Source organism: Bos javanicus, chromosome 19 (assembly GCF_032452875.1).
Source record: "Bos javanicus breed banteng chromosome 19, ARS-OSU_banteng_1.0, whole genome shotgun sequence".
NCBI lineage: Eukaryota > Metazoa > Chordata > Mammalia > Artiodactyla > Bovidae > Bos > Bos javanicus.
Genome location: NC_083886.1, coordinates 46923817 through 46939723, shown reverse-complemented (window position 1 = coordinate 46939723; position 15907 = coordinate 46923817). Strand labels below are relative to the sequence as shown.

At 39.0% G+C, this 15907-nt stretch overlaps 1 protein-coding gene and 1 long non-coding RNA gene across 3 annotated transcripts in view; one reads left to right on the top strand and one right to left on the bottom strand.

The window, feature by feature from the left end:
• Positions 1–15907, top strand: part of NSF (N-ethylmaleimide sensitive factor, vesicle fusing ATPase) — a 150543-nt gene that overhangs the window by 70697 nt on the left and 63939 nt on the right. For both annotated transcript variants that reach the window (XM_061392196.1, XM_061392195.1), the window contains exon 9: positions 6363–6562. In XM_061392196.1, coding sequence (XP_061248180.1) covers positions 6363–6562 — 200 coding nt within the window. The remainder of the gene's footprint in view (positions 1–6362; positions 6563–15907) is intronic.
• Positions 1594–6430, bottom strand: LOC133232593 (uncharacterized). The gene is made up of 3 exons (XR_009731404.1): positions 6328–6430; positions 5664–5773; positions 1594–1678 (listed from the first exon to the last, which is right to left on the bottom strand). It is a non-coding gene; the product is annotated as an uncharacterized LOC133232593 (long non-coding RNA).

Below are 15907 nucleotides of genomic sequence, written 5' to 3'. Positions count from 1 at the left end.
TCCACACCCTCTCCAGCATTTATTGCTTGTAGACTTTTGGATCGCAGCCATTCTGACTGGCATGAAATGGTACCTCATAGTGGTTTTGATTTGCATTTCTCTGATAATGAGTGATGTTGAGCATCTTTTCATGTGTTTGTTAGCCATCTGTATGTCTTCTTTGGAGAAATGTCTATTTAGTTCTTTGGCCCATTTTTTGATTGGGTCATTTATTTTTCTGGAATTGAGCTGTAGGAGTCGCAAACAGTTGTTGCCTCTTCCCATTTCTGGTCTCTTGTCTGGATTACTTCTGTAGTACTCAGGGATTTTTAATTTGAATTCCATGCCTGGACCTCAGAGGAGATAAGAATCTTCTCAAAACTGCATACAAATTTTCGTACGTGGGCATTTTTCTAGGGAGGTCCACTAGACTATTCCATGGGAAAAAAAGTAAGGGATAGAATGAGAGAACATGACATTTTAAACAAGTCAGTTCCACTGATTTCTCCTTCCTCTGTGCCTACCCTTTGCTATGTAGTTCCCTAACTCAGGGAACTGATCTCTGAGTAGTGAGGGGGCATGTAAGACATAAAGGGGAAAAAAAGTAACAGCAATCAGTACAGCTTGGCAGTCAGACAGTCTAGCGGTCAGAGATCAGAGGCTCCCAGCATCAGTGCTAGGCCTTCATGTTCTGGAGAAGCTCAGGGGAAAGCTGGGGCATCAGTAGGGAGGCAGCCTTCTGAGGCCTCTCGACCCAATTGTTCATGTGCTTCCAAAGGACTTGGAGGGATAGGAAGGCTTAATTGGCAAAAAACCCAAAGCCAGACAGTGAGGCAGTGTCCCCAGAAAAAGGTTAAGAACATTCCTCCAGCTAGACTCCCACCCTCTGGTCTTTGTTCTCTAATCCTTCCTCTGCTCTGCCACCAGAGTTAGCTTTTAAACACACATCTCATTATGTAGCCTCCCTGATTAGAAACCTCTGGGTTTTTACAAAACAGATTAAAAACTCCTGGCATGGTGTTGAGGCCTGTCTTAGTTGGGAACCTGTCAACCTTGTATTCAGGCACTCACCTCCAAGGCTCCCAGCCACGGAAGGGATGACTGGCTGTCTTGAGAGGACAGCTTCTAGGTCCATGCCGCCGTGCCTGATCTAGTGCTGGTCTCTGTTTTTAGGCTGCCATTTCCCTTCCTTTGCTCAACTAGGAACCTCAAGCCATCCTCCAAGGCCCAGACTCTGTGTTATCCCTTCCCCTGTGTCCATCCCTAATTTTCTGCCATCACCCTGGCAAGATCAGTCTCTCTTGGCTAGGTTCCAAAAACATTTCATGCACATCTCTGATAATGTCATATTATATTATAGATAACTTATTTTTATTTCTGTCTTTCCTACTAAATCAGAAATGCCCTGCAGGTATGGACTGCCTTTTTCATGTTTGTATCCCAAACACCTCGTTTCGTGCCTAGTCCAAACAGGAGCTTAATACACTTTTGTTGAATGGAATTACTTATGAAGAGTTTTATGACTCATTTAAAATTAGAGACCAATGCTTATTTAATAAGTTGAAAAAGCTATGATAATAATAGTAATAACAAAGTCCCATTTCCACTGCTTATTCAGGTAACTGCTTCCTTTGTGGAAGTGGATTTTTTAAAATCTTCACATGTAAGTGTATATTTTTTGATGTGCTTTCTTGGAATCCTAAAAAAGATGGTAGAATGATGGTTTTAATGCAGATTAGAGCTTTTATGACGTTCCTGTTGATGTTATATTGAACAGATTCTGTAATTTCACAGATCTGTATTATAGATTATATATAAGTTCCATGGATGTGCGTTTTATCTCTTTCTTTCAAATTTCATGGTAATATCTTGTGGGTTATTCGTTTCATAACATCTGAGTTAATTTAATTCAAAACATATTAAATTGAGCATTTCCCACATACAAAAACAGAGTTACAGAGTTAAAAATCTAGTACTTAGATATTATGTAGTTTGGCCAAATTTGTAAAGTCCCAGTGTTTCCAAAGGCATTTTTTTTTAGGTATTTAAATTATCTTAGCCATGAAAGTAAATACTTTTGTGGAGAGCTTCAAATACAAAATAAATACTTTCAAACAAGAGCTTCAAATAATTTTTTTTAAAAAAATCATCTTCTTGCCTCCCATTTTCTCTGAGTTTTGTAGGAAAGATGTCAACAATTTACTTGTTCACCTATTTATTGAGTATATATTATGTGCTAGATATTAATGCTGAGTGTTTGCAATTCAGAATTGATGAGACAGCACCTGCCTTGAATAGTTCACAGTCTAGTAGAGAAGAAAGTATAAAGACAAATAATTGCAATTTAAATCTTGGAGAAGAGGAAGGAAACTCCTCCTCTGAGAACAGTTGCTGAAGTTGAGAATGGAGATGTCTGCAGATAAATCTGTAGATAAAGAAGCAGGGATGCAAAGAGAGTCTGGATATGTAATTAAGGTTACTAATAATCATGTCAAAAGATAGATTAACCTGAATTATCGGGGTGGGCGTAACATAATCACAGAAGGTAGCTTAAAGCAGAAGAGGAAGGCAGAAGAGAGAGATGTGTCAGAAAAAGAAGCTCAAGAGATCGGAAGCATAAGAGAAACTCAGTCACTCACTGGAGGGAGACCACGTGGAAAGTATCAAAAGAAAACAGGCAGCCTCTGGGAGAAAAGATGAACCCCCAGCTGACAGCCAGCAAAGAAACAGGAATCGCAGTGTTACAGTCACAAGGAAATGGATTCTATCAACAACCTGCATATACTTGGAAACTGATTTTACCCAAAACCCCACTGACTCACACCTTGATTTCAGTCTTATGAAAAATGGATCTGAGCTACCCAAACCCACTCAAACTTATGACTTAAAGAACTGTTAGATAATAAATTTGCAGTGTTAAAAAAAAAGGAAGCAGGGAGCTAAACAGAATTCATACTTGATAGATTTTTTTTTTAATGTGCAAAGTAGAAATCTAAATCATCCCTAAGAATTAATGACATGGGTAGCACTTGAGAAGAGAACAGTGACGATCTGGATAATTACTAAGGAGAATGGGAGATTAACAGAAACGAGTGAGGGGTGGCATACGATACTGAGGAAGCAGAGTAGAGCTGAAATCAGATAGCATGAAGCTCTTAGGATATCAGTCAGCATAGTGGTGTAATTTTCTCTGGTCTTGCTCTGTGGCCAATGTTTAGGTGCAATAAAGTCATATTGTGTTCAGGGCTCCTGAGATAGGTATAACAGAAATGTAAGAATGCCGAGGAAGCAAGAGTCCTTGAAAGAAAGTATGGCTTAACTGGAAGGAAGTGTGGTTAGGAGGAAGTTGAGGAACTTGGAGAAGGTTAAGAGACTGGAGATGGGGCTAAGCTCTGGTACTTTGTAGGTGTTAAGCATGTCTTTGTTTTCTCCTTTCTGGGTCTTCTCCCCTTGTGCCTGTTTCATTCCCACCACCTCCATTTTCCTCTGGTATGGTTTTTTACAAATAGTTTTAAGTCAAACAGTAGTGGTTGGCTTGGGGTGGAAGATTATGAGCCAGTTTCCAGAGTTCCCAAAGAAAGGCAATGCCAAAGAGTGCTCAAACTTACCATACAATTGCACTCATCTCACACTCTAGTAAAGTAATGCTCAAAATTCTCCAAGCCAGGCTTCAACAGTACGTGAACGTGAACTTCCAGATGTTCAAGATGGTTTTAGAAAAGGCAGAGGAACCAGAGATCAGATTACCAACATCTATTGGATTATCAAAAAAACAAGAGAGTTCCAGAAAAACATCTACTTCTGCTTTATTGACTATGCCAAAGCCTTTGCCTGTGTGGATCACCACAAACTGTGGAAAATTCTGAAAGAGGTGGAAATACCAGACCACCTGACCTGCCTCCTGAGAAATCTGTATGCAGGTCAGGAAGCAACAGTTAGAACTGGACATGGAACAACAGACTGGTTCCAAATAGGGAAAGGAGTATATCAAGGCTGTATATTGTCACCCTGCTTATTTAACTTATATGTAGAGTACATCATGAGAAACACTGGACTGGATGGAGCACAAGATGGAATTAAGATTGCTGGGAGAAATATCAATAACCTCAGATATGCAGATGACACCACCCTTATGGCAGAAAGCAAAGAAGAACTACAGAGTCTCTTGATGAAAGTGAATGAGGAGAGTAAAAAAGTTGGCTTAAAGCTCAACATTCAGAAAACTAATATCAATGGCTTCTGGTCCTGTCACTTCATGGCAAATAGATGGGGTAACAGTGGAAACAGTGATAGACTTTATTTTTGAGGGGCTCCAAAATCACTGCAGGTGGTGGCTTCAGCCATGAAATTAAAAGACGCTTGCTCCTTGGAAGAAAAGTTATGACCAACCTAGACAGCTTACTAAAAGCCAGAGACATTACTTTGCCAACAAAGGTCAGTCTAGTCAAGGCTATGTTTTTTCCAGTAGTCATGTGTGGATGTGAGAGTTGGACTGTAAAGAAAGCTGAGCACCTGAGGAAAAAAAAAGCTGAAGAATCGATGCTTTTGAATTGTGGTGTTGGAGAAGACTCTTGAGAGTATCTTGGACTGCAAGGAAATCCAACCAGTCCATCCTAAAGATCAGTCCTGGGTGTTCATTGGAAGGACTGATGCTGAAGCTGAAACTCCAATACGTTGGCCACCTGATGCGAAGAACTGACTCATTTGAAAAGTCCCTGATGCTGGGAAAGATTGAAGGTGGGAGAAGGGGACAACAGAGGATGAGATGGTTGGGTAGCATCACCAACTCAGTGGACATGAATTTGAGTAAAGGACAGGAAGGCCTGATGTGCTGCAGTCCACGGGGTCACAAAAGAGTTAGACATGACTGAGTGACTGAACTGAAGTGAACTTCCAGAGTTCACTTCAGATGTGTCCCAGTAGATTGGATCCTGAGGGTGCCTGGTGGTGTTGGCCTCTAGGAGAAGCTCAAGGCTTATCCCCTTATCTCCTTACCCCTTATGCCCCAAGGGTGGGACAAGGGCAAAGACATATTATAGGCTACAGTTCTTGAAACATGAACTTACTCTTGATGAGAAGGTTAATAATCTAAGCCTTCATATGTTTCTACCAAGTTCCCCTTGTCTCTAAAAGTCTAACCATAAGCATAGATCTCATCACTTTCAAGAATTTAAAAGGGAGTCCCTTTTTGAAACAAAGAAGCAATGGCCATACAGGCAACACCAAGTATCTTCCTCCTTAGAATCTAAAATTTCTAGTTAGAGTTGGTTGAATCTTGTGGTTTTCTTTATGTGAGTCATTAAATATATTGTCATAATTTTCTTAAAGATACAGTTTTTTAAGGTTTCATTCCAAATGAGGACATTTTCCATAAAAACTTAACTATATTCCATTTCCAGAAAATTTCCTGTTCACCTGTAGTTTTGAGTGTAACACTTGAAATCTAAGAATTTATTATTTCACAGAGTGCTTTTTTGGTGTAGTATAAAGAAACTCATAAGAAAAGAGTCAAGCATCTTAAGTGTGAAACTGCAAGATAGGTGAGAATTTCTAGAGTGAATAAACAGAAACCAAAGTTCCTCTTAATTTTCAGAAATGGAGTAAATGCTTGCATAGAGTGAGCTCAAGAAATTCTAGGGAGTCTTAAGTCATTCAGTCTTGCTATTTTTTGTTGTTAATGATACCTTTAATGCATTTAGCAATGTTTGCCTCAAAAAGAGTTGAACACTGTTCTTTGGAAGCTTCATTTTCTTCTTGGTGGTTCTGAAAAGCAGGTTTCTCACTTGGCATAGTCCTGTGAAATAGGGCATTCAGCTTTATCCGCAAAGTCTGTAACATCCATCTGGATCCTGTGGATTGCTCAGTCCCCACCCAACTCAGACATGTCTGCCCTTTCTTCCAGTACTTGTATTGACAGGCAGACCTGTAATTTCTATGACTAAGATATAGTTTCCATAGCTATTGTATCATAATAGATTTGTGTTGAGTTAAATTTGCCTGAAAACAGATCTCTTTTTCCCCTGCTAGCTTTAAAGTGAAGGATAATGAAAAAGAAGTAATAGTTCCTAATTAGGTATTTAAGTCAAAGAGACATTTTCACAGTTAAAAGTATTTGTTCTAAACTAAATCATAATTCAGATATACTTTTCCAAAGACCTTTAATTGGCAGCTTTCCCCCTCAACTATTGGTACTGGTGTAGGAATTGTTTGTGGAATATTCTATTTTAAAAAGAGGTTTAGTTCATTCTTGTTATGTTTATAGCACCTGGATATTAATGTATGTTAATGCGATTGCTGTATTTTTCCTAACATGCATATGAAGAAAGGAAATCTTGATGTCTTACTTACTTAGTTGATGTAAGACTGTTCTCTTTTCCTTTTAGGCTGCAAACATGTTAAAGGCATCCTGTTATACGGGCCTCCAGGTTGTGGTAAGACTCTGTTGGCTCGACAGATTGGCAAGATGTTGAATGCAAGAGAGCCTAAAGTGGTCAACGGGCCGGAAATTCTCAACAAATATGTGGGAGAGTCAGAGGCTAACATTCGTAAACTCTTTGCTGATGCTGAAGAGGAGCAAAGGAGGGTAATGCTAATATAATTTAGTAAAAGTTTGTTGTCATTTATGTGATGATTGAAACCCAAAGTTCTGGTGTAAAACATGTTGCCATAATTTACAGTTTGAAGAAATTGTAAGTAAAATTTATTTAGAACCGAGTTATGTCACTAAACTGGGATTATGGGAGAGTTACATGTTGTGAGCAGATGTCAGTATCCACATGTTTAGAATACAAAGATGGATGGTGATATAAGCCAAAAGTTCTCCCAAAACATATCATGAATATCTTTTTAAGTGACACTTTTGTTTCACATTACTTCTAGAGTCTTGAACTCATTTATCATAAAAGAGAGAAGTTAAATCCATAAAGAGACTTATAGAATTATGTATGTGTAAAGTTCTTGTGCAGAAAGCTAGTTTACTTACCACTGACCCAACTCAGCTGTAGAATGACAGGTATAAGCTGTTAGGTCACAAAGGAAAATTTGATTTGGATCTTAGAAAAATAAAATTAACTAAAAATCAAACCAGAGTTTACTAATTAGGATGGCTAATTTTGTGTTAGTTTTCTGGGCCCTAGGGTGCCCAGACATCAGTCAAACATTGTTTTGTTTGGGTTGTGTTTACCATTTGAATCTGTAGACTAAGTAAAGCAGTTGTCCTTGCTAATATGCCATCAGTTGAAGACCTGAAAAGAAGAAAAAGGCTTACCCTCACTTGAGTAAGAGGGAATTTCCTTTTGCCTGACTGCCCTGAGCTGGGACATCAGTTTTTTTCTGCCTTCAGACTCGAACTGAAACACCCACTCTTCCTGGCTCTCAAGCTTACAGGCCTTTGGATGAGAGAGCCACACCATTGGCTCTCTTGTGTCTCCAGCTCACCCAGTACAGATAGTAAGACTTGTCAGTTCCCATAATTCTGTTAACAAGTTCCTTATAATTAATCTCTGCTGCTACTGCTACTGCTAAGTTGGCTTCAGTTGTGTCCAACTCTGCGACCCCATAGACGGCAGCCCACCAGGCTCCCCCGTCCCTGGGATTCTCCAGGCAAGAACACTGGAGTGGGTTGCCATTTCCTTCTCCAATGCATAAAAATGAAAAGTGAAAGTGAAGTCGCTCAGTCGTGTCCAACTCTTAGCGACCCCATGGACTGCAGCCTACCAGGCTCCTCCATCCATGGGATTTTCCAGGCAAGAGTACTGGAGTGGGTTACCATTGCCTTCTCCAATTAATCTCTAGATAGGTAAAAAGATAAATCTAGGTCTAGAATAAATATATTTTTTAAAGCACCAATAGAATAGATAGAATACATCTATAGATGTGTTGATTCTGTTTCTCTGGAAAACCTTGACTAATATACTAGTATTAATGTATTTGTTTCATTAAAGAAAAGTTGAAAAACAATGTCATGAGATTTCTGGTTCTGGAAATACAGTAGACTAGAAAGCATGAAAACATACAAAAATCTTCAAATGCTGGGTAAAATATAATTAAAATATTTTCAGAAGAACAATTGAGCTCTCGGGAAAGAAATGTCTTCAGAAATTAAAAGAAAACTGGAAATTAAAGTGCTAAAGATAATGAGCTTCCTTTTTTGGTGCTGGTAATGTGTGCCTTTGAGTTTTAGCATCCACTAGCTGACTCATTGGCAAAGTCCCTGACACTGGAAAATATTGAAGGCAGAAGATGAGGGCGTCAGAGGATGAAATGGTTAGATGGCATCACTGGTGCATTGGACATGAACTTGGGCAAACTTTGGGAGATGGTGAAGGACAGTGAGGCCTGGCATGCTGCGGTTCATGGGTTGCAAAGAGTTAGACATGACTGGGTGACTGAACAACAACAAGGGGGCATAAAATGAGCCCTTGAACTTACTTAAGATGTGGACTAGGAACTGGGACCTCCGAAGTGACGGTATCATCAGTGGAGAGAAATGACTAGAAATTATTTCCCTACCAACAGAGAAATGACAGAATTGTTCAACTATTTGCCTGGGTTCTAGAGTGGAAGCTAAGGAATCTCACATTCTAAACCATGGGTCTTTGGCTCATGCTTAGGAGGTGGCGGGGGGAGACGTACATATGCACACCACCAATATACTTTGAGGTCCCCAAATTGGGAAGTTAATTTTAAAATGAATCCTGGATTAATGATCCCACATAGAGGTGTTAGATAAAAGAACACCCCAAAGGGTCCTCCACCAAACCCAGGCTACAGGAGCTTCCCACAGGGAAAGCTAAAATATTTCCAATAAATAGAAACATCATCAAAATTTAAAACTCAGCAACTAGGTTCAGCTGGAGAAGGCAATGGCACCCCACTCCAGTACTCTTGTCTGGAAAATCCCATGGACAGAGGAGCCTAGTAGGCTGCAGTCCATGGGGTTGCTAAGAGTCAGACACGACTGAGCGACTTCACTTTCACTTTTCATTTTCATGCACTGGAGAAGGAAATGGCAACCCACTCCAGTGTTCTTGCCTGGAGAATCCCAGGGACGGGGGAGCCTGGTGGGCTGCCGTCTGTGGGGTCGCACAGAGTTGGATACGACTGAAGCGACTTAGCAGCAGCAGCAGCAACTAGGTTCAGCATAAGCAGTAGCTTCAGCTGAAGAGAGAAGTGATAAACAGAAGAATAGATCTAAAGAAATCACCCAGAATGTGGCACAAAGAGATACAGAGATGGAAAGTATGAAAGAGAAATTGAGATAACAGAACTAAAATAAGAAACCCAAATAGAATAGTATAGAGGCAATATTCAAAAATAGAGTGGCTGAAAACGTTCTAGAATTGATTTTAAAAAAACTTAGATTTATAAATACCTAAATTCATGTAGCCCATGAGTTCAAATGGGAAAAGTAAAAATTAACTTATATGTAGATGCGTTGTAGTGAAACTGGAGAATGCCAAAGCAAAAAGAGAAATGTCTTAGTATTAGCAATGAAGAAATGATGATGACATCCAAAGAGATATCCATTATGTTGACAGTAAAGTTTTTAACAATAGCAAGAGAGATCAGAAAACAGTGGAAAGATATCTTCACAGAGCTAAGTGAAAATAACTGTCAACTTAAAATTTTATATCCAGTTTAATTCTCATTCAGGATTAAAATAGAATGAAGGTATTTTTTCAGATAAAGTCTAATAGAATTAACTATTAGAAGCTTCCAACAAGTCACAGAAGCTTGTTGGAAGAATGTGAAGCAGGATGTACTTGAGACTGAAAAATATTGAACCCAGAAGGAGTGGATTGGGTACTAGAAACAATGGTGAGCAATGAAATTGGTGAAAATGTAGATAAAATTTGGAACTTTAACTTCTGGTAGTTGCAGATTAGGTAATTTAAATTGTGCCTGCCACTGAACACTACCAGAAAGGCTCAACGAAAAGTTTTATTTATTTATTTTTTTGCTTGGAGGCATCAAGAGCCTAATACCAAAGATCTATGGGGAGAATGGAGGCCCAGGGGGAAAAGGTCCCAGAGTATGGGGTCACTGTTCCTCTGGAGAAATGAGCCAATTCTGGAGTTGCTAAACAGCTCTGTAACCCTTTTGACTGGCTAGTGAGTGAATGTAAGGGGAAAAGAGATTAGAGCCCATGGCCCACAAAGAGGGGACTCTTGATGAACCTGCTCACTTTTGAGTTGGGACCATGAAAGGCTACACCACAGGAGCAAATGTTAACCAGAAGTAGACATGTTCTAATAGAGGCTACAGATAAGCTTTGAATTGTGTCATTCTCTAAAACTAGTCTGAGGGTTCCTGAACGATTAGTGACCCCGGCATTTGACAGAATTGTACATCCTTCCTGGAGTAAGATAGTGTCATGTAAGGTCATAAACTGCTTCTATAGTTTGCAAATGCAGTGCCAGGCTTATAATCAAAAGGAATCAGATACACAAAGACGTGAACACACACAAAGAAAAACAAAAGATGATAGAAATTGGGCCTCAAGATATTGGAATTCTCAGGTATAGTATTTTAAGTATACTTACCACGTTCAGAGAGAAAAAAGATTGAAAATTTTGGCAGAGCATTGGAAAATGTTACAAAAAAAATCAAGTGGAAATTCTGAGAATGAGAAAGTAAGTAAATTAAATCACATTGAAGCAACAGATTAGACACATCCAAAGAGAGAATTAGTGAACCAAAAGATGTTAAACGAAAATAACCAGAAACAAAGGATGAAAGGCAATAGAGATAAAACCATGACAAGGTCTCGTGCACATATTTAAATTTCCAAAAAGTCAGGAGAAAGAGAACAGAGCAAAAGCAGTATTTGAAGAAAAAGAGGTTTAGAATTTTCTAAAACTGATGAAGAACATCAGTCCATGGGTTCCAGCATATGAACCTCAAGCAAGAGAAATACCAAAGAATTCTGCATGTATAGATGATCGTTATTAAACAGCTGAAAACAAAAAAAAAGAGAAATCTTAAAAACAACTAGAGGAAAAAAGTGAATTATTTTTCAGTAAGCAGAAATAGATGGCACTTGTCTTCTCAGTGACTTAGCTGGTAAAGAACCTGCCTGCAGTGCAGGAGACCTGGGTTCAATTCCTGGGTTGGGACAATCCCCTGGAGAATGGCTACCACTGCAGTCTTTTGGCCTGGAGAATTCCATGGACTGTATAGTCCATGGGATTGCAAAGAGTTGGACATGACTGAGTGACTTACACTTTCACACTTTGTCTTCTCAACAGAAACGATGAAAATCAGAAATCAGTTAAATGCCTTTTTTTAAGAGAGTAACTTGTCAACCTAGAATTCACAGTCATATAAATATACAATAAATTACTGTATTATAATAAAAGTAAACAGACTATGGCAACCTATGGACTATATAGTCCATGGAATTCTCCAGGCCAGAATACTGGAGTGGGTATAGCCCTTCCCTTCTCCAGGTATCTTCTCAATCCAGGGATCAAACCCAGGTCTCCCACATTGCAGATTCTTTACCAGCTGAGCCAACCAGGGAGACCCAAAAATGTTGGAGTGGGTAGCCTGTCCCTTTTCCAGTGGATCTTCCCAACCCGGGAATTGAACCAGGGTCTCCTGCATTGCAGGTGGATTCTTTACCAGCTGAGCTACCAGGGAAGCCTGGCTGTACACATAGCTATTCATATTTGTAGATATCACAAATGAACGTTGAGCAAAAGAAATCAGACAAGAAAGGATCATCTGTGCTGTATGATTTCATTTATATAAAGCTCCACTAAAGTATAGTGTTTAATGATACGTGTTCCTTACTTGGTAAAACTATAAAGGAAAGAAATAGTTACCATAAAAATCAGACTGTGGTGCCTTTGAGGCACGATGGGTGAGGGGTGTTGGGGAATGGTGGTAAGGAGACACTGCCAGGATGCTGGCACTATTCTAGTTCCTGTTAAGGTTACATGGATGCTCATTTTGTGACAATTCCTTCAGACATACATACACATTTGGGGAAATTTCCCTCTGGGTATGCCTTATTTCACAATAAAAAGGTTTAAAAGAGGAAAATTTAATAAGCTTTCAATGTACAAAATGATAATGATGATCAGTACATATATATTTTAAGGATAGAGCTAAAATACAGAACAAACCATGTGGTAAGTGGGTTGAATTCATATAGGATCCTTGTATTATTTGGGAAGAAGATGCTGATGTTAATTAACATAAAACTTAAGTCATATGTTTATATGAAAATTGTATATAGTTCTCAAGCTTTTCAAGGCATGAGGGGGAGCTGAGGAAGGAATAAATAAAACTCAAATACTTAACAAGCAGGAAAGGAATAACATGACTCAAAGTGTGAAGACACTGAAAATGTAACTTTAAAAAAAGATTTAACTTACAACAGCAGTCAGAATGATAAGGTAACTAGGATTAAATCTTAACAGGAAAAATAAAGGATAAAATTATAAACAGTTTTGAATTTTCAAGAGCTAGTAAATGGTAAGATAGAACATGTTCATATGGGAATCTTAACATATCATAAAAATGACAGTTCTGCCCATATTAATCTGTAAGTGCTTTTCCAGTCAAGTGTAACATGAATTTTTTGGAATTTAACAACTGTTTTAATTTGGATGCTTGAAGTGTCATGGAAATTTTGGAGAATAATGAAAACTTACTTATTCAGGTATCAGAACTTACTGGAAAGCTGTAGTAATTGAAACAATTTCTTTTTTCCTACATTTTTCTTTTGGGGGAGGGCTGTGCTGGGTCTTTGTTGCTTCAAAGGCTGTTCTCTAGTTGCAGTGCATGGGCTTCTCATTGCATGGCTTCTCTAGTTGTGGAGCGTGAGCTCTAGGCATGTAGGCGTCAGTAGTTGCAATTCCTGGGCCCTAGAGCGCGGGCTCGGTAGTTGTGATGCACAGGCTTAGTTCCTCCACAGCACGTGGGATCTTCCTGGACCAGAGATTGAACCGTGTATCCTGCATTGACAGGTGGATTCTTTCCCACTGAGCCACCAGGGAAGCCCGGTAATTGAAACAGTTTTATATATGCATGTAAAAACAGACCGAAGAAACTGAGGAACATAAGAAGAACTTATTATGTGAAAAGTGGCAATACAAATCAGAGGGGAAATAGTATACTGTTCCATAAATGGGACTGAGATCATTGTCTTTGTGGAGAAAGATAAAGTGTAGTCCTTATCTCACTTCATACAAAATTACAAAATGGATTTGCAAAAAACAAAATTAAAACTTACAAAAGAAAAGTTTTAGAAATATAGGGAAAAGCTTTAAGAATTGATGCTAGGAATGAATTTCTTTAATACAGAGAAATCAAAGACATGGAAAAAATGTTAATTTGGTTACATTGATATAAAGAAAATTCTTTGTCAAATTACACTAAATACAAATGTCTCAAACTAGAGAAGATATTTAAAGTCCATATAATCCACAAAGAATTGGCATCTTCTATAATGAATTCTCTGTAATAACTCCTATATAAGAAGTAAGAGGCTCTATATAGTCAGTAAAAACAAGACCGGGAGCTGACTGTGGCTCAGATCATGAACTCCTTATTGCCAAATTCAGACTGAAATTGGAGAAAGTGGGAAAAACCACTAGACCATTCAGGTATGACCTAAATCAAATCCCTTATGATTATACAGTGGAAGTGAGAAATAGATTTAAGGGACTAGATCTGATAGAGTGCCTGATGAACTATGGATGGAGGTTCCTGACATTGTACAAGAGACAGGGATCAAGACCATCCCCATGGAAAGGAAATGCAAAAAAGCAAACTGGCTGTCTGAGGAGGCCTTACAAATAGCTGTGAAAAGAAGAGAAGCGAAAAGCAAAGGAGAAAAGGAAAGATATAAGCATCTGAATGCAGCGTTCCAAAGAAGAGCAAGGAGAGATAAGAAAACCTTCCTCAGTGATCAGTGCAAAGAAATAGAGGAAAACAACAGAATGGCAAAGACTAGAGATCTCTTCAAGAAAATTAGAGATACCAAGGGAACATTTCATGCAAAGATGGGCTCGATAAAGGACAGAAATGGTATGGACCTAACAGAAGCAGAAGATATTAAGAAGAGGTGGCAAGAATACACAGAAGAACTGTACAAAAAAGAGCTCCACGACCCAGATAATCCCAATGGTGTGATCACATACCTAGAGCCAGACATCCTGGAATGTGAAGTCAAGTGGGCCTTAGGAAGTATCACTGCGAACAAAGCTAGTGGAGGTGATGGAATTCCAGTTGAGCTCTTTCAAATCCTGAAAGATGATGCTGTGAAAGTGCTGCACTCAATATGCCAGCACATTTGGAAAACTCAGCAGTGGCCACAGGATGAGAAAAGGTCAGTTTTCATCCCAGTCCCAAAGAAAGGCAATGCCAAAGAATGCTCAAACTACCGCACAATTGCACTCATCTCACACACTAGTAAAGTAATGCTCAAAATTCTCCAAGCCAGGCTTCAGCAGTACGTGAACCGTGAACTTCCAGATGTTCAAGCTGGTTTTAGAAAAGGCAGAGGAACCAGAGATCAAATGGCCAACATCCGCTGGATCATGGAAAAACGAAGAGAGTTCCAGAAAAACATCTATTTCTGCTTTACTGACTATGCCAAAGCCTTTGACTGTGTGGATCACAATAAACTGGAAAATTCTGAAAGAGATGGGAATACCAGACCACCTGAACGTGCCTCTTGAGAAACCTATCTGCAGGTCAGGAAGCAACAGTTAGAACTGGACATGGAACAACAGACTGGTTCCAAATAGGGAAAGGAGTATGTCAAGATGCACAAACCCCATGACCCATGAGTGCTCTACTTCAAGACAACTACCCTAGAGAAATACTCTTGCACTTATGCACAAAATTACACGTATCAGAATGTTGGTTGTACCAAATGCAGTTGGGGGAAAAGTAGAGACATCTTGATTCTTCCCAGTAGGAAATAGAATATCATCTTAGACATTAAAATAAATAACAGATGTACGTGGGCCAATATGAATAACACCAGAAACATAATAACATCGTTTTTTTTAAATCTAGTACTATTAAACTGTCATTTTCTACTTTTTCTGATTTTTGTTGGTGGTAAAAATAAGTTTTAAACATTGCCTTTATAACAGCCCTTCTACTGCTTCAGATCTATTTGTTGGGTGTTTAATCATATCAGTTTTACCCAAGGTGGTTTTCTCCCCTGCATTCCAATAAGTTCTTGTTCATATTCAGGTTTCCAGCTGTCTCAGCTGCATTGGGTCCTAGTATATTACTGCGAGTCTAATAACTGATCTCAACTCTTCGGACAGTCCCGGAGCCAGTTCAGTTTTGCATTCATCCCTTGTGTCCTTGTGTCATTTGCTCAGTCGTGTCTGACTCTTTGTGATCCCATGGACCAAAGCCCCCCAGGCTCCCTGTCCATGGAATTCTCCAGACAAGCATACTTGACTGGGTTGCCTTGCCCTTCTCCAGGGGATCTTCCTTACCCAGGGATCGAACCCAGGTCTCCCACATTGCATTCAGATTCTTTACCGTCTGAGCCACGAGGGATTTCATCCCTAACACTACAATAGTTTTTGTTTCAAATATCTTTGTACAGCTCAAAATACCACGAAAAATAGTCATTACCATTTCTATCTGGATTGAAAGAACTCCTTTTTAAAAATTACTTGTAAGTTGATTTACAGATCATTTACAAACATAAAAATAAAGGGAAGCAAAGACTATTAAACTATTTAATAAGAGCTTAAATATAGAAAACTAAATTTTTATCCCATATTTTCTTGATTTTGGAGACATCTATTGACTGATCGATAGATACTAATATATATCCAAAATGGGCAGGACCCTCTGAATGTAACTGTTCATCAGTTGTCATGCATGAACTTGTACACTGATTGTAAATTTCAAATGATATCCCTCATAGATTATAGTTCATCAT